Genomic DNA, 25,507 nt, shown 5'->3' with positions numbered 1-25,507 from the left:
CGATGTTTCCATTGCTTGTAGACGCTTCCCGGGTTAATCTGTCTCCATTCTCGCAAGCCTTGATTGTTTCTCTTAAGTCTCTTTTTCTCGACTTTTAGACAACCTTCTCTTGTTACCTTGAGGTTCTTGTGGTTCGGTTGTAACTTGTTCCTTGCCTTTATCCAACCTTGTGTTGTCCCAACGAATCCCCGGCTTGATTCATTGTTATTCCCATTTCTCACTGCCTACACTCGCCACTAGATGACCCACGATGCTATAATGATTACAAAACTTGGGAATAGTTCCAAATTGAATCTTCTGCCAAAATTCGACACCTAGTTCAGGAACTTCCACAAATATCTGATCAGGGATAGGATTTGTTAAATCAATTTCAACCAGTACACTAGCATAATACCCATTTGTACGTTCCAATGAGTTCATATCCACCCTTATGGGACGACCTAAGCCTCTGCCCAAACTCATCAAAATATCCACTTCCCAATATTCAAAAGGGAGTCCAGGGAACTTGACCCATACGTTACCAGTAGTTTGTTTGTAGGAGTCAATATTAAAGTTAGGTGACCATCTGAAGAATCTAAGCAATTGCCCCTGTATGTACCATGGACCTCCAAAAAAAGCTTTGTTAAAGTCTGCTTCATTTTCAAACCTGAAAACAACAAACCCTTTACCCAAAGGTGACAGCTTTACATTCCCTGTTAATTTCCATTCACTGCTCACAACCCGTCTAATGGAACTAAGATTCAAAGATGTTGCCTCCATTCTAGCTATCAAAGCAAATTTACACGCCTCAATACCCCTCTCTACAGCTTCCCGAGAGATCTTAATCGCCGGTTTGTCTTCCTTTCTATACGGTATAGGTAGCGAAGATACATCAACAGAATGTTCCAACCTACCTTTTGCGATGTCTGCATAAGATACCTTTGATGGAGGTGTTATATCGCAGTGAGTGCTATCTCCTTGCTTTGAGACTTCCACACCACTTCTTTCAGGAAACCTTTGATGTCTACCAGCTCCAAAACCAATAGGAACTGAACCCATGATGCTACAACTACGACCATGATGATGTAAGCAGAATCCTCTATCTTCAAAAGCCCGCTCAAACTAAAAAAGACTTCACTTTTAAATCCACTACCGAACTCACACTGTCTTCAATGCAGGATTTTACCAATAGTGGAAATAAAAAGTAGGAGTTAAGGATAAGAAAACAACACTAGTAAAAAGAATTCCTAATCTGGAAGTAAAAGGAGCACAGGATCAGTAAGTTAGTTTAAGTAATATCACTCCCTTTTTCCCCTAAAACTGTCCCCATTGTTGTAAAAATCAAGCTCGTTTCAGTGTCCAGATGCAGATATATTGAACTAACCTCAAAGAGTTATTAATGAGAAATTGAAAACTTGATGCAAATGCAATGAACTAATCTAAAGACTAATTAACGAAACATCGAAAAATGGATGCAACTGCACTGAACTAATATAACCTCAATGAATGAATAATTAACGGGAAATCATAAATTTGATACAACTGCATTGAACAAACCTCAAAAAATAATTAATGAGAAATCGAAAACTTGCTGCAAATGCATTGAACTAACCAATTAACGAAAAATCAGAAATTGGATGCAACTGTATTGAACTAACCTCAAATAATAATTAACGAAAAATAGGAAACTTGATGCAACTGCATTAAACTAAAATCATAGATTAACTAATAGGCCGGGAAATCAGAAATTGGATGCAATATCCTTGATGAATATTTAACAGAAAATCGGAAACTTGATACAAATGCATTGAAATAACCTTAAAGAATAGTTAACTAAAAATCGGAAACCAGATGTAATTGCATCGAACTACCCTCAAAGCATAAATAACCGGAAATTGGAAGCTAGATGCGAACTAATCTCGAAAAATAATTAACGGAAAATCAGAAACTGGATGCAGATCTATTGAACTAACCTCAAAGAGTAATTAACAATAAATTAGAACCTGGATGTAAATGCAATGAACTAATCTCAAAGAGTAATTAACGAAACATTGAAAACTATATGCAATTGCACTGAATTAACTTTAATGAATAATTAATGGGAAATCATAAACTTGATACAACTACATTGAATTAACCTCAAAGAATAATTAATGGGAAATCAGAAACTAGATACAACTATTGAACTAACCTCAAATAATAATTAACGTAAAATCGAAAACTTGATGCAAATGCATTGAACTAACCCCGAATCATAGTTGTATTATATGTAGGGAGAATATAATGTCTCGACAAGTATAGTTTTGCATTTTAAATATTGTTTATTATAATTTTTTTTATTATGATTGAGAATATAATGTCTTGCTATTCAAGTAGCTTCAATATCATATTCGCCACATTGGGCATTCTCACAAAATTTCAATCAATCTTCTATTATTAAATCTAACAACAAAAATAAGTCAATGAGTTTTATTAAGATTTGGTGCTTTCTTTTTATAGAGAGTGGAGCAAGAAATTTGAATGAGTGATTAATATAATTTTTCTATCTCATAACTCTGCGTAGTTGCTAATATTTTTTAGAATAATTTAATATAACGACACCTGTTCGTAGGACGGGTTCGAAAGCTAGTCTAGATAACTAGGCGTAGACCTGAATAAAGCTCCAGTAGCTTAGTTAGTTTGTCAAGCTTCTCTATATTCAAGCTTGGCTCATTTTATATTCACAAAAAGCTCAAGTTCAACTCATATTAAATTATTACAATGTGAATTTGAACGCGCTGAAAAGAAACCAAGTAGCTCGACTCAATGACCAGCCTTAAATTCCTTAACACTCATAGTTTTAGGATTTCAGAATGTTTGAAATCTCGATAGCTTCTGGCTAAATTTCAAAATATTCCAAACAAAAAAAAAAAAAAAAAAAAAAATCCAAAATATTCTAAGCAAATTTTGAAATTTGTACCTTTCAATCTTAATATTATTATTTCGATCTCCTCAAAAATAAAAAATATTTAATAGAATTTCGAGATTCCATTTGAAATCCTTGTTAGCAATTCGCCGTATTATTCGCGAATAATTCACAAATCGAATTTTTGAAAGGCAAAATGAATAATACTTCGAATATTTGAAAAATTCGGAATAATTCGCGATTTTTTTGCCTTGAAACATATAATACGGATTTTGGCGAATTTTTGGCTAAAAAAAATAATAATAATAATAAAATAATAAAAAAAATCGGGTTGCGTTTTTGTTATTTTTATGTATTTTATGTTCTCACTCTTATTTTAAGTTCTCAACTCTTATATTTTTAGTGATAAATTAATCTAAAAGCTTTGCTTTTATATTTTTTGGACAAATATTTAAATTGTCATGTCATTGTGTGTGTATTTTAAAATTTGAACGGTAATTTCAATCCAATAACAAATAAATGAAGGTGCCTATATGAACCATTCAATTGGTTTCAATATTTTTGTAGCTAAATTGTTTAGATATGTTTGTTATGTTGTAAAGAATGACAACTATTATTAATATTTATTAACATAATATCACAAAATTTTGACTTCCAAAGTTTTGCAATTAAACATTTAAAATGTGTATTAATTAAACACAGTATAATTACCATATTGCGAATTTTTAACCAAATATTTGACCGTACCGTTTTTTTAATCACCAATCGAATTATTTCTGTACCAAATTTTTATGGTATCCTGAATTGCTAACAAGAATTGAAATCGAGCAACACTAATAGTTTATTGAGTATCCCAAAACTAATTATGTGATGAATTGATGATAGACAAGGGATACTGAAGACAGTTGTAGCATCTCATAAATCCTCCTTGTAATGTACAAATTGACAACCAAGAATGTTACTTTTCCAGCTCCCCACCCAACAATATATATATCAAAAACAAACAAAACTATTAAATGCACCCCACCTAAACACCCCCCTCTCTATTCGAAATGAGGAGGATCCTCAAACAAACTTAAAAAATAAAAATTGTGAAAATATCTTCAAATAAAATTCTATTAGAAAAAATTGAGAAAATAAGAAAATGGCGGCGTATAGGGCAGACGATGATTACGATTACTTATTCAAAGTGGTATTGATTGGAGATTCAGGTGTTGGGAAATCAAATCTATTGTCTAGATTTACAAGAAATGAGTTCAGTCTTGAATCCAAATCAACAATTGGTGTTGAGTTTGCTACTAGAAGTATTCATGTCGATGATAAAGTTGTTAAAGCTCAGATTTGGGACACTGCTGGTCAAGAAAGGTTAGATCTGTCATAATTTTACATTATTTCGATCTTGATTTGTTTTTTTTGTCGTATTGTGTTTTCTTTTTAGATCTGCTCAGTTATGTTCTTAGTTTTCATAATTATAGTTCAAAATGTTGTAAATTTTGTGAAATAGGTGAAATATATCGTGGGCCATTCTTGAATGGGTGGTAGGATTTGTGAAATATCGTTGGGTCGTTTTTGTTATCATGTTTGTGGTAGATACTTGAAGGAATGTGAGGGGGTGGATCTAATTGCTTTGTTTTAAAGCTAAGCCCCGAAAACTTGGTATTATGTCTCATAGATTGATCTTAATGAATGCAGAGTTTTCATTGGAATGGGATTTAATAATTTAAACCTTTTCACTATAGAAAAGATTCAGCTTAGCCCTGAAATCTTGGTATTCTAATTCAGGGATTGATCTTAAAGAATGCAGAGTTTTCATTGAAGTGGGATTTAATAATTTAAACCTTTTCACCATACTTGAAGGAATGGGATGGCAGATAAACAAATGTGAGGTGGTGGCGGAGGGGGTCCTCTGTGTTTCATGTTTAATGAAGCACCTGAGTCTATAGACTGTTTCATTGTAACTTTTGCACGTACATGTGGAGCCAACATTGGCTTCGGGGGTCTAGATCGGAATGCTTTGAACTCTATGAACTCTGTTTTTTCTATAGGTTCTCCCTGTTAAGATATTGGGTGCTGAAAACTGCCTGCTGCCAACTCATTGTAGTAGTGTTTTTTGTATAGCTGCTATTCAATGGATACAGTTTCATGATTACAATAATAATTGGAAAAAACACATGTTGATGACCTTAGTCCTACTCAATTAGGTTCCTTTTATGTCTGATTTCATTTATCGTTTTGTTGTTTCTATTACTAAAGTTAAAAACCACGAAAGATGGAAACCAGTAAGTACACATAGAAACTGTTGTGCTTGCAAAGAAGCGGTGGCAGGTTGGAGTAGAAGGGCATAAGGGATTTATTTTTCCAGTTTTGTAAACTTGTGTTGTGGTATTATAAATGCACTTGCATTATAAATGTGTCATGGCATCTGACGATGTCATTGTTGCCAGGTAAAAGATAACGTAGATACAGTTGCACAGTTACGTGGTGGTATGGTAGCATTTGTTTTCAGTTTTATTTACTTTTAAATTCTCTTCCTCGTCTCATTTTAAAACTCTTTCACAGGTACCGTGCAATAACAAGTGCATACTATCGAGGAGCTGTTGGTGCACTGCTTGTATATGATGTTACTCGTCATGTTACATTTGAGAATGTGGAGAGATGGTTGAAGGAACTTAGGGATCACACTGATGCTAATATTGTGATCATGCTTGTCGGAAACAAGGCTGACCTGCGCCACCTGCGTGCTGTGTCCACTGAGGACGCCAAGTCTTTTGCTGAGAGGGAGAATACCTTCTTTATGGAGACATCTGCCCTAGAGTCCATGAATGTAGAAAATGCCTTCACGGAAGTGCTTACCCAGATCTATCGGGTTGTTAGCAGGAAGGCTCTTGATATTGGAGATGATCCTGCAGCCTTGCCCAAGGGACAGACGATCAACGTGGGAAATAAGGATGATGTATCAGCTGTGAAGAAAGTTGGATGCTGCTCTGCTTAGGCATTACAAGGCGAGCTCAAGTAATTTTATCTTCTCTTGTATGGGATTCTTGTCGTGTGGTGTTACCAGGCTATTGCATTGGTGCGATGGGAATTTCATTCATTCAGCAAAAGTAAATTGTTGCAGCATGATGTTAAATATCTCTTTTGTTAGAGAGGTTTAGGCCTAGTGAAATCTTGAGGTTTTTATCGCCATAACTTCAATTTTCTTTTGTCAATGTTACTTAACATTTGATGGTAGGGGGTTTTGTTCTATTTGGATTGCTTCGAAGTACAAATTGTATTCAACATTTTTTTAACTGTATCTTGAATTCTTGATAATGTTTTTTCTTATGGATGAGAAGTTGTATGTTTAAAACTTTTTTGCCATACACATGAGGTGCCATAGTAAGTGCTCACCAATTCATTTGTATCTGGCAGTTTCATATGTACCCACCTTTACTTTCTTCATTCAGTACAAAATATTGTGACCAGGAGTTGCACGCACCTGTAAATATTAAGAACTTGACTTCAGTTGGTATTCATTGCTACTTATTATTTTGGACTTTTGCAGTTAATGTTATTATTACACTGTTAGTATAATCACTACGGTGGCTAGCGCTATGATAAGAAGAGATAGATAGCATGAGGTCTTCTTTCTCAACAGTATGGAGGCCTATGAACATTAACCTATTTGAGGTGTCCCCGTCCTGTTAATACTAGTGTAGTTGACCAAACTCTAAAGAGCACATCCCACGGCTCTATGCACAATTCTTCACAAGCATTTAGTGCGCAGGAAACCCGTTGACATATGAACGCATACAATTAGACCATCACTGTTAAACTTTAAAATGTGCAAAGGATCCCGACAAACAAGGACCACTCTTAGAGGTGCAATCGCTAAGATGCACTCTTCAAAGTGTATTATGTATTATGTATTAACTGAGCGTATGGTCTTGCATTGCATGAAAAGATAAAATGTGATACTTCCTGGATGATAGTGATGAGTTCTGCCTCTTCCCCCTAAATGATTATTCCTAAGAATAATATCTACAGTTCTAATAAAAGAACACATAGATTTTTTTATTTTATTTCATTTTATTTTTTATTTTTTATTTTTTATTTTTTTTAAGTAGAAATTTTATTGATAAAGATAACGAGTTTTACAAATAATTAGGACAAACGTGCAACAAGCTGCGCCGCAAGTCCTTTCTGAATGGCAAATCCTATTCTCTTAAATACAAACTTGTTGGAACCAAATTGTCATTACGTTGCGATCCCATAACTTTCTGCAATCTCTAAGGAGCTCAACAGATTGTTGGGCTAAAACCAAAAGTGTCAAACCGAAAGGAATGAAACAATCTTTGGTTAGCTCTACACGCCTCCTCGTGTTTTCTCAATTTTTTCTCGGCCGCTTCTATTAGCTCCTTCTCCCACCTCAAAGACTCCATTCCCAAAGCCCTACCAACGGAGAGGCTCCAGCTTCATCAACACACGATGCCTCCCCCCCGCACTAAATTGTAGACCAATACATCCGCAGTCGAAGTGTCGATCTTCCCTCATTCGGATCGGTGAGAAAATTAACAGGGGGCTTCCTTCTTCACTTGTACCCCAAACCTCCAAAATGCATTACATAAAATATCTCGACATGATCATGTCGGTATTTGAAACCCGGAAATACCTACAATGTTTGCAGATGGTCCCCTCGAAAGCATCTAGTCTACTCTTTTTGCAAACAGGGAATAGACCACCATCAGAGTACAAAGGAATCATGAGACGGTACCGAAGAATAGAACGATACTCCACCAACGACATACGCTGTCCAAGTCCCTCCATCGGAATAGCCAGTAGAAAATCCTTTGCATGTTTTGACTGCAAGCATCCAATAATTGCTTTCTGACGAGTAGATAACACAAACTCCCTCTCAAGACTAGCAACCATCTTACCGTAGAACGCTTCCGCCAAAACTTTTTGTGGTTTTGAGGGGACGATAGCATTCACAGCCAGAGAGTTAACGTCAAAATCGGGTAGAGAGAGACTCAATGCACTGCTAGCAACATCAAGAATCTCATCCAAAGGCACTGCGCCACAACTCCTAAGAATGTGGTTTTGAAGCTCAGAAGTCTGACAACGGGAGGCCACAAAAGCAAAAGTAGAGACATCAGTGGCACAATAAATACCTAACCCACTCAGACGTAATGGGAGTGTCGATAGACGCCATTGCAAATCACCGAAGCCAGGACCATCAGAAACCACAATACCCTGGAGAACACTGCGGAGATGTCGATCAAAAGTCTTAGTTGCCTCTCTGAAAAGATCTGGTGGACAAGTACGAATCGCAAAGACCAACTTAGAGAGCCCAGCACAAGCTCGTAAGAGCGCTAACTCACACTATGGATCTTCCAAAAGGGCTAAACGGTCCATCAAACTCATAGCCTTTTCAATACGCTTGCGAACAAGGCCCATGACAAAGGATGAATCAATACTGACCGCACCTCCAAGCAACTTGACCCCCTGCTGAGGACGAGACAAATCTGAAGGAAAGAGACCAGGAGTGGAGCGACATGGATCCGGTGATGCCCAAAATATCTCAGTTTTAGCCACATTAAGAACCAACCCGTAAGAAGGTCCTTCTTCCTGAATCATACCCAAAGCTGTCGCCACCTGTTCTGTATCTCCGATCATAGTCCATCATCTAGGTACCAAGCCTGTAGTAATAACTGCCACCTAGACTGGATCCGTAGAATCAAGGGATGTAACACTAGTGCAAAGAGAAGGGGACCCAAAGGATCACTTTGTTGGACCCCAGTAGTAGACCATATATAGCCGTCCCCCAAATATAACCGTGCAGGTTGACAATACATATACTCGACCCAAGGGCAATAGCTGGGCAATGGATACGAACCTCTCTTAACATGGTAGTCCGATCAACCATGTTGAAAGCATTCTGAAAATCTACTAGTAGCATCGAAAGAGAGGTACTGTCACTATTAGTATAAACTATACGGTTGACAGCGTGCAAAATCGCCTTCCGCTCCACCAGAAACACCAACCCCATATTGAAAATCCTGTAAGTACCCTACCACATCTTTGGAAACTCCTTTCATTGCAATCTTGGAAACCAAACGGCGCCCACAACTATAGGACGAATATTATTATCTGGCTTAAGAAGTGGAGTAAGCGGAGCACTCGCTATGAATTCAGCTAACGGCTGTGGACATCGTCCCTGTAACCAAAGATTAACCACATGGGTCAAAGCATCAAGCAAATCAGATGATATAGTTGCCGCAGCACCACTCATGGCATCCAACAAATGCTGAACTCGGAGACCATCACGACCACAAGATGTACCTTTTGGAAATGACCTAATGCATGACAACAAGGTGTCTCTCTCTACCAGTAAAGGGGCTTCAGCAGAAGGAACAGAAGGTCTCACAGGTGGATGTCGTGTTGGGTGTTTCTCTTCTAATGCTTGTATAGTCTCTGTAGAATTAGAAGCAACCCCTGATGATGACAACACTTTTACCATTGCAGCATAATGTCCATCAGCAACTTTCTGTAAGCATCGACGCACATTTTGAGTAGGGACGGATTTCCTAGTAGATTGGATTGAATGGTGCTCTATCACAGACTCTAAGAGATGAAACATCCCCCCAGGCTCGTTCCATGTCATCAAAGCATGGAGAATCTATTTCCGCTGAATATCTTTCCTAGTACCAGAGCGACGTTCCTGTCGGTTCTGTGGTTGAAAAACTAGTAAAGTGCAGCGCAGTAAAAGGAGGAGACGAGCCCAAGACAGAACTGAACCAGGATCAACCGTGATATCCCAAAGGGCTGATTTCAGTGCACCAGAAAAAGCCAAACGACACGCACGTGGTACGGTATACTTTTCACAGTACGAAAAGGTATACGGAATGCACTGTCAAGTAACGTCTCATCAAGAGAGGAAGCAACAACAAGCAGATTAGGGGTATTATCGTCACCCCTCTGTGTTGTGGGTGTAAGATCTGCAGAGTTGGGCTTAAGGGGTGGTTGTGGTATGCCCACAATAACACATTCGAGTTCCCCATTTTCCATCAAAGCAGGTGGTTGTATGGTATCATCTGGATGACGACATGGTATACCAAATGCGTGGATGCAAAGACAAATGCCACAAAACCATTTGTCTAATGACTTTAAGGAATCCTCTAGTGACAAAAAAAGTTCACGATCCTCTTTAAGTTCATCCCGTAGCCTGTCGATACTTAACTAACAATCCATGTGTTGTTTATCAAAGTGCGTGAAAATATAAGGAACCGTAAACCCATTGTTGTTTACTCCATTGGTGCATCCATGATGACCCCGAAAAGGACAGTGAACTCGCTTCTTAGGTGTTGGGGAAAGGAAACCAGAAGAAGCAACCGAAAGAGCAAGACTTTTCTTCCCTCTCATAGTCAACTCCCGTCGAAGACTCAAAAAATCTAGTTGAACAAAACCCAAAACCCAAAATCGACAAATCCCAACTCCCGTTAGACGAATCCCAAATCGGCAAAACCAAATCCCATCAAACAAATCCCAAAATGGCAAAACTCCCGTCAACAGTTCAACCAATCCCAAAATGGTGAAACCAAATCCCGTCGACAGTTTAACAAATCTCAAAACTCATCCCACACAATCTAAAAGACATAAACAAATAAAAATAATAATAAGGAAAGGAGTATATATAAATTGAAGGGTGCTGAAAAGGAAGAAGGATTCGGGCTCGGGTGAAATGGGAAGTTGTGGGTTCACAGTTGTGATGAAGGTTGGATGTCCAGTGGTGTGTGGCTTGGGCAGTGGAGATTGAATAGTTGGTTCGCAGTTATGTGTTGAGGCTATTGTGTATGTTGGGTTGTGATGGTGGTACAGGCGGTGGGGATGAGGAGAAGGTGGCTGGAGGAAGTTATTAAGGAGGTGGTCATCAATTTATGGTAAGGAGGCGACCGGGTTGTAGGTGGAGGTGGTGAGAGTGGAGGTAGGTGGGAGTGGGGGGCGGTGGTAGCAATGCAAGTGGTGCTGTAGAGTCAGAAGGTCGGTGAATTGTAGATCTGATTTTGGGTTTCCGGTGATGGTGGCAGTAGCGGAGGTGCAAGGGAGAAGGTCGGGTTTTGTTAATGGGTGGTAGGGTATGCTGGTGGAGGCGGTGGGTGGTGGTTGCAGCACAAGTGGTGCTGCAAGGGTCGCGGAGAAGAAGGGTCGGGGAGAAGAAGGTGTTTGGAAGTTGGATTGATAGAGCAGGTGCAAGGGAGAAGAAAAGGTCGGGGTTTAGAAAGGGTGGGAGGTGGTTGCTGGTGGAGGCGTTGGGTGGTGGTTGTAGCACAAGAGCTTATTTGGATTCAATCTCTGTTAAAAGAACTTGGTATATCTCTTTCTACACCTCCGGCTGTAGCGATAGCAAGACCACGGTATTCTGCCTCAGTACTAGAACGAGAGACTATTTTTTGCTTGCGAGCACTCCACGAAATAATATTAGGACCCAGAAAAATACAATAACCACTTGTAGAACGTCGATCATCAGGGCACCCAGCCCAATCGGCATCCGAAAAGGCACTCAATGTGTATGAAGAAGAAGAGCGCAAATAAATGCCATAATCAGGCGTGTGTTTGAGATACCAAAGGATGCGCTTCACAGCAATCCAATGATCTTCAGATGGAGATTGCATGAATTGGCAAACTTTGTTAACAAAGAAGGCAATATCCGGGCGAGTAAGTGTCAGGTATTGTAAAGCACCAACAACACTTCTGTAAAGTGTAGGATCTGAAAATTTTGTTCCATGAAACTTGGATAGCTTAGTTTGAGGACACATGGGAGTGGTCTGAGGTTTAACACCATCCAAATTTGTCTTCTTTAGGAGATCAATTGTGTACTTCTTCTGAGAGAGAAATAATCCTTCTACAGACCGATGTACCTCAATACCAAGGAAATAGTTTAAGGCTCCCAGGTCCTTAATTGCAAAGGAAGAATGAAGCTGATGGATAACTTCTTGGATGCATGCTTGAGTAGACCCTGTGACAATTATATCGTAAACATACACAAGAACATATAGAGTTGAAGCTGATGTGTATTTTACAAAAAGTGATGTGTCGGCTTTGGAGCCAGTAAAGCCAAGCTGAAAAAGATAGTTGCTTAGTCGATCATACCACGCACGAGGTGCTTGTTTAAGTCCATATAAAGACTTATGGAGTTGACACATGTGATTGGGATACTGAGAGTCAATGAACCCTGGGGGTTGCTGCATATAGACCTCCTCATCAAGTGTGCCATGAAGAAAGGCATTTTGAACATCAAGCTGATGCAAAGGCCACCCTCTTGACAATGCAATACTTAGAATTGTACGGATGGTGCATGGTTTGACTACTGGGCTAAATGTCTCCTTATAGTCAATTCCAGCATGTTGTTGAAAGCCTTTTGCGACCAACCGAACCTTATATTTATCAATACTTCCATCAGCTTTTCTTTTTAAGCGAAAGACCCATTTTCTGCCAATGACATTCATATGACGCTGAAAAGGAACAAGAGTCCATGTTCCATTTTGGACAAGTGCATTGATCTCATTGTCCATTGCGGCTCGCCAGTTTGGATCAACATTAGCTTCTGTGAAGCATGTGGGTTCTCCAATAACATCATCTGGTAAAGGGTGTTTGGTAGATGTGAAAGCTTTGGGTTTGAAAATCCCATTTTGAGCTCTAGTGGTCATAGGATGAGGAAGTCGTACGCGCTTAGGTGGTGCGATTGGTGGAGGATTTAAGGGTAAAGGAGGTAATGGTGATCTGTTCAGAGATGATGGTAAGCTAAAGTGTGGTGAGTGTAGAATGTTTGAAGGTGGAGTTGGTAATGGTGATGTGTCTAGTGGTGAGCTTGGCAATGGTTGTGATCTAGAACGCAGTGGAGTGGACATTGTGGTGGAATTGAGCAAGGTGTTTTGATTTGATGACGATGGAGAAGTAGGAAGAAGAGGTGGTAATGGAGAAAGGGGGAAAATAGGGTGCGAGTTTACCTGAGGTGAGGAGCAAGTATCGCGTGGTTGAGAGTGGTTCTGCATGGTGGCAAATGGAAATGACCCTTCATTGAATATGACATGACGACTGATGTAAATGCGTTTGGTTGGTAAATGAAGACACTTGTAACCTTTATGTGGTGGACTATAACCCAGAAAGATACATGGTAGACTGCGAGGTTGTAACTTGTGATTGTTGTAGGGACGTAGATAGGGATAACACTCGCAACCGAAAACACGTAAGTGAGTGTATTCTGGAGGTGTTTTGTAAAGGACTTCCAAAGGACTTTTATTTTGTAAAACTGGAGACGGCAGACGGTTAACAAGATAACATGATGTATTAAACGCGTCGTACCAATAAGATTGTGGAACATGTGCACCATGTAAAAGAGCTAGACCAGTTTCGACAACATGTTTGTGACGCCGTTCAGCAAGCCCATTTTGCTGGGGTGTATGTGGGCAGGAAAAACGATGTTCAATGCCATGGATGGCTAACACATTTGTGAACTTGCGGTACTTTCGAAAGATTATCGATTGAAAACATTTTATTTTTCGGTCAAAATGATTTTCAACTTTAGCTTTGAAAATAAAAAATGTTTTAAGAGCATTTGAACGATTTGTGAGAGGAAAAACCCATACATAATGACTGAATGCATCCATGAACAACATATAATAACAAAAACCTTCATTAGAAACTATTGGAGCAGGACCCCAAATATCAGAAACAATAAGTTCAAGAGGTGATGAATACATTGTTTTGCTAAGAGGAAAGGCTAATTTGTGACTCTTACTGGCTTGACAAGCACTGCAGAAACTGGGACTTTTATTGGTGACTGGTAAGGAAAACTTATTGACGACAGCTTGGACAGTACGCATCATGGGATGGCCTAGGCGTTGATGCCATGTATCCACTGAAGTTCGCTCACCAACATAGGCAGCAGGAGAGGGATTCGTTGAAGAATAACAACGATCAAAACAATAAAGACCATTCTTATTAACCCGCCCTTGCAGAACCACGGTCCCCATTCGATAATCCTTGACAAGAAAAAAGGAAGGATGAAACTCAAAAAGAACATTGTTATTACGTGTAAATTTAGAGACAGATAATAATTGAGTAGAAATTTGTGGGACATGCAGGATATCATTGAGCACAAATGAACGGTGTGGGGTGGGGAGAATGGACTTACCAACATGAGATATAGGGAGACCATCACCATTACCTATGCGTAGTTGATCAGGTCCATTGTATTCAGTCCGAAGATGGAGATTCGCAAGGTCAGACGTAATATGGTTTGTAGCTCCACTATCGGGGTACCAATTGGGATCATATGAAGGAGGACCAGATGCCAAAAAAGCCATAGGATCTAAAGAATTTGAATCTGACCTTTGAGGTTTTTCATTGCGAAACCAACACGTCGCAGCATTATGGTTTTTGCGGCCACATATGTTGCATGGACCAAGAGAATAATTGGATTGTCCAGATCGTTGTCCATACCGATTATTGCTTCGACTCTGAAAATTATTCAAGCGGTTCTGAGGATGGTTATACCGCACTTGTGAGTGATTATTATGCCCTGCTTGATTGTATCTCCCACCATTGCAATGTTGAGTTGCAATATTTGCTGTAGGTGTGGGCAACAATGCAACATTTTGGGACTCAAGGCGTATTTCAAATGCAAAGAGATGGGACTGGAATTCATCCATTTCTATATCATCAAGTCTAGCTGTGAGGGTGGTGACAATTGCATCATAGGCTGAGTCAAGCCCATTCAGTAATATGTTTTGAACATCAGTCCACGACTACTTCTCCTCGATGCAAGTCTATCTTGCGACCTTTTTGGCACGATCAAAATACTCCACCATAGAGAGAGAGTCTTTTCTCATTGTCTGTAATTCCCGGCGCAATTGATTAATGTGAGCTCTAGATCGGGAGGCATAGAGCTTTTCAAGTTTAATCCAAACCTCTCAAGTAGAAGAGATTCCAACAACTTGAGAAAGTACTGTTTCAGAGAGAGATGATAGAATCCAGCCAAGTAATACTTGGTCTTGTTTGTGCCATTTAGTAAATTCGGGATTGACATTGTTGCTATTCAGGAGAGTACGAGGGGGAGGAGATACACTCCCATCAACGTATCCTTCAAGATCATATCCAATCAAAAGTGGCATGAACTGCGTTCGCCAAAGTAAGAAGTTTTCTCGATCTAATTTGACTGAGATAAGATGGTGAATATGTGTAGTTTGGAGAGTCTGGTTATTGGAATCAGAGTTTGATGTTGCACTATTGATAGCAAAGGTTGAGGATTTAGATAAGGGGGTTAAAGTTGCATCATCGGCCATTTCTTTGAGAAGGTTGAATAGTTGAAAAGGGATAATAGAATGGGGATATAGAGATTTAGAATAGAGGCTCTGATACCATATAAATTCAATGAACTTAAAATACTTAAATGTGTATTACAGTGGTTATATATTTATACATGTGCAGAAGATCTTCACCAGAATATTCTAGCTGTTGAATATCCTAACTAAGGAAAGATATTATAGGATTTGATACACAATGAAGCATGAGCTGTATCTATTCTTCACCACTAGCATGAGCTGTAGATTGTGTTTCCATTTTTTTATTTTTTATTTTTTTTTATCAGCAAAACAAGATTTTATATTAAAAGTAATGAAGATGTAGTGTGAGAGATTCACACTACTAGAAATACATATAAATGCTACCCCTCAATCACAGACTCCCATCTAAAAATGAGGTCGTCCAATTTCAAACCTCTAACACTAGGTAAGAAAGACACCCATGCCCACATAAGCATTTTACATTTGACTATAAGCTGTTGGACATCCCTAGACTCATCGTCGAAAGTTCGACGATTGCGTTCCAACCATATGGACCATGTAACTGCGTGAGCTATAACCTTTGCCAAAATCCGATTGGTAGTGGAGATTCTACCATCTGGCTTGCAGTTGAACTGCCCCATCAGACCTTGTGATGCGTCACCCCGACACTTAAGAGAATGCATGAAATAATCCCATATGATTTGTGTAATTTCACAATCCATGAATAAGTGCTGAATAGTTTCCTCCTCTTTAGTACACATGACACACCTATTAACTAGGATTTTGCCTCTCTTTCAAAGATTATCGCACGTCAAGGTCCTCCCCCAGCATAAAGCCCAAACAAAGAATGAGACTTTGGTTGGAACTCTATTATTCCAAACTTTGCTAAATGGAAAATTAAGGATTCCCAAGTGCAAAGCTTGTATCCTCTTTTCCTCGATCAGCTCATACATTGACTTGAGTAAAGCAAATAACCTTCCCTGACCACTTCCATTTATCATGATCTTCATTAACCCTTTGAGTAGTAAGCAAATCCAGAAACTCACAGATTTGTAGTAGCTCCCTATCGAACAAATTCCTTCTAAATTTCAGATCCCACGACTGTACACCATTATCCCATATAACGTGTTACTGAACAATCCCATACTTGTTACTAGAAATGACATACAAATCTTTGAAACGTTCTTTTAGAGGCATTTGCGAGCACCACTTATCATCCCAGAACATAATTCTTTCTCCGTTTCCAAGCTTGAAACTTAACTCTCTCTCTACCATATCTTTGTGATTCATGATTCCTTTCCAAAGACTGCATCCATGTGATTGGCTGACTTTTTTCGTGAACCATCCTGTTCCGACAACTCCATATTTATCCCTGATCACATCTTTCCACAAACCCTCTTCTTCACTACCAAAACGCCAAATCCACTTAGAAAGCAAAGAGGCATTCACATCTCGAATACGTCTAAAACCAAGTCCACCATACTGTTTTGGAAGACATACTCTTTCCTAAGATATCAAATTATAACATTGCACCTCATTTGTCGTACCCCAAAGAAAGTCTCTCATCATTTTCTCAAGTAATTCGGCCACCGATACTGGAATAATGAGTAAAGAAAGAAAGTAGACGGGCATACTAGCAAGTGTGGACTTGATAAGGATAATCCCACCTCCTTTTGACAAATATTTGCGCTTCCAAATAGCTAATCTTTTGCTGCATCTTTCAATGACTGGGTTCCACATACTTTTGGCCTTATACCCAGCAGCTAATGGATAAAGATATGATGATGGTAATGAACCAGTCCTATAGCCCAAAACCATGGCCAAAGCATCCAAATTGGGGATGTCATTCACTCCATATAGGTTAGTCTTATTCAGATTAACATGCAACCTTGAGACCACGTCAAACCACATTAGGATAGCCTTTAAATTGAGCACTTGGTCTTCTCTAGCATCAAAAAAGAAGATAGTATCGTCGGCGTATTCGAGTATGGGAATACCCGGACTTGTACTTGAAGCTTTAAACCCTATAATCATACCATTGTCTTGAGCTTTGAATACCATCCTTGTTAGTGACTCCGCGACAAGCACAAACAACAATGGGGATAGAGGATCTCCCATCGCGCAGCCCTTTGTGCTAGTGAAGAATCCTTCGAGTGCCATTGACCAGACTGAAAAGTGTGTTGTAGATAAACATGCTTTGATCCACCGTCTCCATTTAATTCCGAAACCATATCTACCCAGCAAATAGTCAATGAAGGACCAGCTTACACTATCGAATGCTTTCGTAAAATCAATCTTACAAATCAGTCCAGGATCACCATTCCTTCGACGGGCATCAATAAGTTCATTTGCTATCAAAACCGCATCTTGAATTTGTCGTCCCTCTAAAGATGATCCTTGATATTCCCCAACCAGTTTGTGCATCACACTCTTAAGCCGAAGTGTTAACACTTTAGCTATGATCTTATACACTCCACCCAGTAAGCTGATAGGTCTGTATTCCGCCACTGTAGCTGCCCCATCCACTTTCAGAACCAATGTGATAAAAGTAGAATTGAATCTCCAGTTAATAAATGAGTTTTCCTGCAGTTCAAGAACCACCTCCATGACAGAATCTTTCATAAAGTGCCAGCAACTTTTGTACACTATCATTGCAAATCCATCTGGTCCAGGAGATTTTTCACCTGCTAAAGAGTCGAGAGCCATTTTGACTTCATCTTCCTCAAAGTTCCTCTCCATCCATACAACTAGTTCTTCCTCTATACACGGTAACTCCAGCCCATCAAGAGTAGGTCTGTCCAAACATTCCTCTTTGTATAGGTTGGAATAATAATCAACAATGTGCTTTTTCATTACCACCTTATCTTTAACCCACTGGCCATCAATTTTTAATTTTGTAATCGAATTGCTATGAAAATGAGCATTAGCAATCCGATGGAAAAAGCCTGTGCACCTCTCCCCTTCCTTGTTCCATTTAGTCTTTCCCCTTGAAAACCAATAAGTTTCTTCCCTATTCAGCTGTTTCTCCAATATCTTGTTTGTTTCATCTTTAAGAACAAGTTCCTGGTTAGAGAGATCCATTTGTTCCTCTTTTTGTTCCAGCTCATCCAATATTTTCTGACATTCCTTAATTTTCAGATCAATTCTACCGAACTTATCCCTATTCCATTCTCGCAATTTGAGTTTCAAATGCTTAAGCTTCTTATTAAAGACGAACCCCGGCTTCCCACAACTATCAGTCTCATTCCACCATCCCTCCATTAACCCCACAATTTCTCGCTTTTCCAGCCACATTAATCAAATTTAAAGGGACGAGGACCTCCTTCAGCATGGCATTTTTCCAAGAGAATAACACGATGATCGGAAAGATTATACCCCAGTGCTTGCTCCCCATGCTCATCAAAATGCTCAATCCACGACGTACTCACCAAGAACCTATCAATTCTGCTCATCTTGGGACGTTAAAGGGTGATTCGAGAATGTGAATTTAGCTCGGACAGTGAAGTCCATCAACCCAAAACTGTCAATAAATTCATTAAACATTCTCATGTCTTTTAAGATTCTGCTGCTGTTTCTCCTTTCTTCTGTGAATCTTATACTATTAAAATCCCCTCCTATACACCATGGGCCATGGCAAATCCCACAAGCCATTTACATCAACTAGTTCTTTCCAAAATTGCTCCTTATCTGCTGCATCAACTGGCCCATATACACTTGTGAACACCCATTTTAACCCCATTACATTAGATAGACAAATGAGTGATAAAGAGAAAGCCCCTTTAAGAGAATCATGTAGTCCTCTCACTCTATCCTCAGATCCCATATCACTAACCCCGATCTTCCGGATATCCCGATAGAAGGGATAAAATCCCATGCATCGCTTTCTCCCCAAAGATCGTGATAAATTTCTCATTACATACTTCCTTTTTTGTTTCTTGCAATGCCACAATCATCGGTCTATGCTTACGAATAAGCCTTCTTAATCTACGAGCTTTTTCTTTGTTCGTAGATCCCCTCATGTTCCATGTCATGATGTTAGTCGACATTAGAAATCGATTTTCCCTTTTCCATAACCTCTGTATTTGTTTTCAGAATCTGCAATTCCATCTCAGCCCTCCTATTGATGGCTTTCAACAGATCCCCTGCACCTTTGCTACCCGTAGTGACTCCCAACATTGTACCCAAAGGAATTACGGTGTCAGCAACCCAATTCTCAGATAATTGTGTCTCATTAACTCGAGAGACATTATCCGCACTATTTGTTTCGTTTTGGTTCTGCAAAGAGTCGATAAGCAGCTCTTCATCTTCAGACTTCTCTTCCTCCATCTCTCCTGAGGATGAAGAAGAAGCCGATCCCCAATTCCCATCATCATCCTCTACTATTCTGTTCCCATCTACACCCCTGCCTTCAACATTCGTATCATCCCTGGCCGAGTTATTAGCAGAGCAAACAATGAGACTTCGCACGCGCAACTAAATTGGTGATGGTGAAGTCTGGGCTATATTAAGATTAGGCCCACTACACACCCGACCTGTAACTCCAGAAAATGTATCTGGAACATAGAGTCCATCAGGACTTGTATCAAAAGGTCCAACATAACCTAAATCTCCTTGGGCCTGTCTTCTGAACCCTTGCATCTCCTTTTCGGAACCATTATGGGCCTGTATATGCGAGCGTCTTTCATCCATTCTACTTCCACGTGAATTTGAATTTTGAATTGCTCGGTGTGTGTCAGTTTGAACCCCAAACCTACTGATACAATGCTCCCGTGGGTTTCTATTAATCTGACTCTCTCTACCATTTGTGGCCACCTCAGCATAGGAACGAGTCTGTGTCTCTTGAGTCGACCCAGGATGCAACTCGTCTCCTTCCTCAACTAATTTCCCAAAGTGAAGGTCATCAATTTCAGGCAGCACTCTGATCGGATAGGTAATACCTTCATCAATCAACGGTAGAATGTTAGGAATCTTCAGCAGATCGCAATCATCCACTAAGATCTTAACACGAGAAACTTCTCTATAGTCTCCCATCTCTTCCTTGACCTTATAAAACCTCCCAAAGCTGGAACACAGTTTTCTGAAGACTTCTACAGACCATAGATGCAATGGGATTCCGAGAAACTCAATCCATTGTTTACGTTTGTGTAGCCACGACGGATCAATCGTTTTCGATGCCGGTCTCCACCTTCGTAGACTGAGTTTAGCCTGTTGATACTCAATCCGTGGGGCTTTGAGCAACCTCTCAACTTCCTCTATGGTGGACAGCTCTATCATAGCTTTGCGACTATTAACGCATGTCAACTGAGGAAGTTTATGCAGATTGAAGATGTCTTTCAATAATTCAGGAATTTTCGACCAGTCAACGTCAGTCCTCTTAGACTCCACCATTAATGCAGAATTTCTGAGTATATTGGCACGATCTGCATACCCATGTTTCACCACCACTCTTGCTGCACCTCCAACATTCTCAGTAGCACACCGTTGTTGGTATTTGGTGAGTAACCAGGATTGGAGCGGATCTACAAAAAAGGAGTAATGCTTCTTTGAATGTTGACAAGCCAAAATTCCTCTCCCCTACCGGACAGCAGATTGTAATCATCCCTTTTCGAAACCTTTTCGAAATGAAAAGTAAAGATATGAATAAGCCAGATCTGTTGTTCTTGATCTCTAGCAGTATATCAGTATCTTCAAACCTCTTCTTTCCCACAATACCCACTTTAACTTCCTTATTATCAAAAGTGGCAAGCTTGTCAGCAATCCACTTACCAGAAACTACTAAAAAATCAACCTTGGTTGAGAAACCCCTAGCCCTCTCGACAATTGGGATCATCCTCGCATTGTTTTTCATGAACTCAAAGGTCTTCCATTCAATCGAGACTATTTTCTTAAGACGCGCATCTATCTCTCAAATTGAAGGCTTACTATTAAAAACATAAAAAGTGTCTGTCCCTCCCATGCATACATAAAAGAACACATAGAATTAGAAAACAATTATCTTCTCATTTTTCTCTATCCAGATAGTAAATTTAGTAACATCATGAACTATTTATTTATGTTTTAAAGTGGAAGAGCATCATCTGATGGATGTGTATCTTTGTAAAACTGACACGACATTTTCTAAAACTTCGCCATTTTGTAAACTATATCATAACTCGTGTTTTATTAAGCATATGCAAGAGAAGGTCGGAAACAATTCATCATTCATATATTTTGGAGTTCTAGTATTAGAAGAAGAGCCATTTGAGGAGCATAATGTGGAAGTAGAAACCATTAAGAGTTCAAGAATAGTGTGAATGAAGGAAGAAAGAAAGCGCATGTATGTAGTCTTTGACAAAAGATATGACAATTATGACCAAGTGGTTGAAACTTGAGTGTTCTTATTCTTATAATCTACTATCCGTAAGTGTAAAACATAAAATGAGGAAATATGTTCACCTGTGGTTATTCTATGTGAAAAGGAAGTTTGCAAATTTTGATTGTTAGGGTACGTCGATAATAGGTTCTTAATTTTTCCTTTCCTTCACTTGGCAAAGAGTGACATTGATATAGCAAGCATTCAATTATGTCTCGTAGGTGGACTATTTGGTATACAAGTAATACAACCGTGCTTACAATTTTTCTACCATTCTTTTTGCCTTTTTGGTCACAAAATTCGAGAAAGCAAAAATAAAGGCTTAGATGGGGAAAAGTACAGTTAACTCAAAGTTAGTCATAATGCTTTTTATCTTTGTTGTCAAAGGCGCCTTGAAGGCACCAGTCCTCCCGAGGCACTCAAGATGCCAAAGGTGCCAGTATTGTCAAAACAGTTGTGCTTGTGCCTTGTAGTGAAAGTGTGAAACGTGTTGGCAAGCCGCCAGTTGGGAACTTGGGAAGTCCAGCTCCTCGTCACGGTAGCCTCGCCCCTTACAACATAGGTTTTAGTTGCAGCCTCTTCGCTTCCGTTACATGTTGTACGGATAATCATAGCACTGTATAGTGGAATCTTCTGCAGGTGTTCGGCTCTTTTAATTTAACCAGCAGAAATCAGAAGCAATTATGAATTATCAAATCAGGCTCTTCACTAATGGCTAAGTGGATGTCGGTACACCTTCCTCCTGCATGTCCAAAAGTAGACCAAAACAAACCCTGTTGTTCAATATACTCTAAACATTCCTAAAATTCGCTCATGTATCTAGTTCAGTTGTTGTATCCTCGTGGTTAGAGTCCATCACAAGACCGAACCAAGTGCTGTCTTCTGGACATCAAGTAGCAAATTTCGGTTCCATGAGATGTTTATCTGATGCATGTGAAGAAGCGTCTATTAATTGCATGGTCACTGGTCAATGAAGCTACCGATTTTTTTACTCTTTTATTTGTTAATTGCATGACTGCTGGAATTTGATGTTAATTAACTAATGGTGAATCTTGTATAACTTTTTTCGATTCCGTGTTACAGCTTATAGGGGAGATGATGCTCTTCCAATATCTTGTAAATGTTCTTCAAACAGATTCTGTATCTAGTAACACCATATACAAAGGTAAGCTACTCTACACTTGCCGCGCTTGATGAGATGAAGTTAGTCTTAGAAATATGTTTATACTATAGGAACCTGTGCTTAATTTGTTGTGTAACAGAAACCAAGGATTGGGCTTGTCTCAGAGACTCCAGTCTCAACGTGCTTCTGGTATCACTTTCATCAAGAAGGATGTATAAGGGATTGATGAAAGATTGTATGTCCATTTATTTAGAGGAAGTCATCATTTTGCTGGTGTTACTTCGAATGATCTGGAGAATGAAAAAATGTCCTCTGGAAAAACAGTCCGCAGTGTTGGCTTTATCCCTCACATGAGGAGGAAAGGATTTCATTCTGTGTGGAAATGTTTGAACGCGACCCATGCTCAGATTGGCCTTGACCAAGGCGCGACCCGCGCCCATGCCGTGGAAGACTTCTAGTAACTTCAGTGTGACCCGCGCTCGACTTGGTCTTGCAGAGGCGCGTGAGGCTTCTAGTCTATTATTCCGAAAAGAAAATTGGGACCCATGAAGTTGCAATAAGAGTTAGAGTTTTTGGCAAAACCTAACACCCTGAAAACACGAGAGGCGACCTGAAAAAGTCGAGGAAAACCCAATCTTGAAAGCTATCAAGATTGAGAGATAACATTTACAAAGATACAACCCTGTAAAGAGATAAGAGTGATCTAGTAAGGTGAGAGACTAAAAAGAGAGATTGTAATCTTCTTTCCCACTTTATAAAGAACTAGCTCTTGTGGAAGTAGGCACTATTGGCCGAACCACGGTATATCTTTGTATTGTGGCATGCGTTTAATTCTACTTTACATTATTATCTGTTGTTAATAGTTGTTTAGCGAGTTGGGCATATGAGTATAAGTTGTAGTTGATATTTAGAATTTGTCTGGAGTTGAATTGTGTTCAAATACAAATTATCTGTGTAGTGGGGAAATCGATTGGTATTGGTATAAACCCTAACAAGTGGTATCAGAGCCTTGGTTAGATTAGCCTAGGGTGTTATCCAAATCTTGGTCGGAAGGTGTTTGACAAAATTCCTGAGAGAAGATTTAAGTTTAATTAACTTGTAGAGATGGACAAGTCCGTGAACACTCGCATGACGAGTCTGAATAGGAAGAACTACACCATCTAGAAAGCCAAGATGGAAGACTTGCTATACTGCAAGGACTTAGCACTACCCATTGAGAATGAGGGAGTAAAACCCGAAAAAGGCCGATGAAATTTGAGTGGAAAAAGCAAAACGAAAAGCGATTGGATACATTCGACGGTGGATTGACGACAGTGTCTTTCACCATGTGTCCCAAGAGACTACAGCCTTCAGCTTGTGGAAGAAACTTGAAGACCTTTATTAGAGGAAGTCGGGCAGAAACAAAGTATTGGTCATTAAGAAGTTTGCCGACACGAAGTACCAAGAAGGTTCTTCAATGTCGAGCATCTTAACGAATTCTGAGAATACCATCAATCGGATGCATTTGATGAAGATTGATTTGGGAGAAAGAAGTTGAGGCTTTGTTTCTATTAGGCTCTCTACCTGAAAGTTGGGAGACATTAGCAGTCTCTCTACACGGAGCAGCTAAGGATGGAATTGTTACCATGGAGATGGCTACCACATCTTTGTTGAATGAGGAGACTAGAAGGAGTTCAAAAGGACACTCCTCTCGCTCAGAGATCCTTGTCACAGAGAAATGGGGGAGAGATAAATACAGAAAACCATCTCGTTCTAGAGGTGATGACAGAAGTAAATCTAGGGGTAAAGCTAGAACTCCTAAGGCAGAGAGGCAATATTACTATTGTGCCACCAAGGGCCACTTCATATATGAGTGCAGAACACTGAAGAGGGATGAGAAGAATAACTATGTACATGAAGACATGGTGCAGAGGAATGGAAACACAGGCAGAGATACTACCGCATTAGTTGACGACCTAGTGGGAATTTTGTCAGATTGTGGTCTGTGCTGTCTTAATATCTCATGTCAGGATACATTGTGGGTGATAGATACAGGAGCATCCTATCACGTCACACCGCGCAGGGGATTCTTCACTACCTACAGCTGTGGTGAATATGGTGAAGTGAGGATGGGTAATAGTGGCGTCTCGAAGATTATAGGCATTGGAAATGTTCATGTAGAAACCAATGTCGGCTACACCTTGACACTCAAGGATGTACAACATGTCCCTGACATACGGTTAAGCCTAATTTCGGCTGGGAAATTAGATGACGATGGCTTTGTAAACTCGTTTGGTAGCGGGGGTATGGAAACCGGCGAGAGGTTCCATTGTAGCGGCGGAGGGAAGAAAACTTGCTCTTTTACAAAACACGGGCTAGTTTGTGTAAAAGCGAAAGTGAATCTGCGGAAAAAAAAGCTTCCTCCGAGCGGCCTGAGAATTGTCACATGGGCATAAAAAGGATGGAAGTTCTTACTAAGCAAAATGCCTTGCCAGACATCAAAGGTACACATTTAAATACATGTACTCACTGTTTGGTAGGAAAGCAACACAGGGTGTCTTTCCAAAGATTCCCATCTCACAGAAAGGACAATATCCTTGAGCTAGTGCACACAGACCTATGTGGTCCTATAAAAGTGAAGTCCCATGGGGGAGCTTCATACTTCGTGACCTTCATTAATGATGCGTCAAGAAAGATATGGGCCTATAGTCTGAAGACCAAAGATGAAGTACTTGGCGTGTTTGAGAAATTCCACAGCATGGTGGAAAGAGAGACTGGGAAGTTGTTGAAGTGTATTCGCTCAGATAATGGGGGTGAGTACATTGGGCCATTTGAAGAGTATTGCC

At 39.7% G+C, this 25,507-nt stretch overlaps 2 protein-coding genes across 2 annotated transcripts; one reads left to right on the top strand and one right to left on the bottom strand.

The window, feature by feature from the left end:
* Positions 1 to 204: 204 nt before the first annotated feature.
* LOC147505433 (uncharacterized) lies at positions 205 to 1,038 on the bottom strand. The gene has a single exon (XM_086605546.1). The coding sequence runs from the start codon at positions 1,036 to 1,038 to the stop codon at positions 205 to 207; it is 834 nt and encodes a 277-aa protein (XP_086461672.1).
* Positions 1,039 to 3,784: 2,746 nt separating this feature from the next.
* LOC147505432 (ras-related protein RABA1f) lies at positions 3,785 to 6,168 on the top strand. The gene is made up of 2 exons (XM_086557967.1): positions 3,785 to 4,249; positions 5,444 to 6,168. Exons 1-2 carry the CDS (start codon positions 4,029 to 4,031, stop codon positions 5,874 to 5,876), a joined length of 654 nt encoding a protein of 217 aa, XP_086414093.1. The 5' UTR covers positions 3,785 to 4,028; the 3' UTR covers positions 5,877 to 6,168.
* Positions 6,169 to 25,507: the final 19,339 nt, after the last annotated feature.

Source organism: Coptis chinensis, chromosome 4 (genome assembly GCF_015680905.1).
Source record: "Coptis chinensis isolate HL-2020 chromosome 4, ASM1568090v1, whole genome shotgun sequence".
In the NCBI taxonomy this organism is placed as follows: domain Eukaryota; kingdom Viridiplantae; phylum Streptophyta; class Magnoliopsida; order Ranunculales; family Ranunculaceae; genus Coptis; species Coptis chinensis.
The sequence above is the reverse complement of the archived record's forward strand: the minus strand, read 5'-3'. Positions and strand labels throughout refer to the sequence as shown.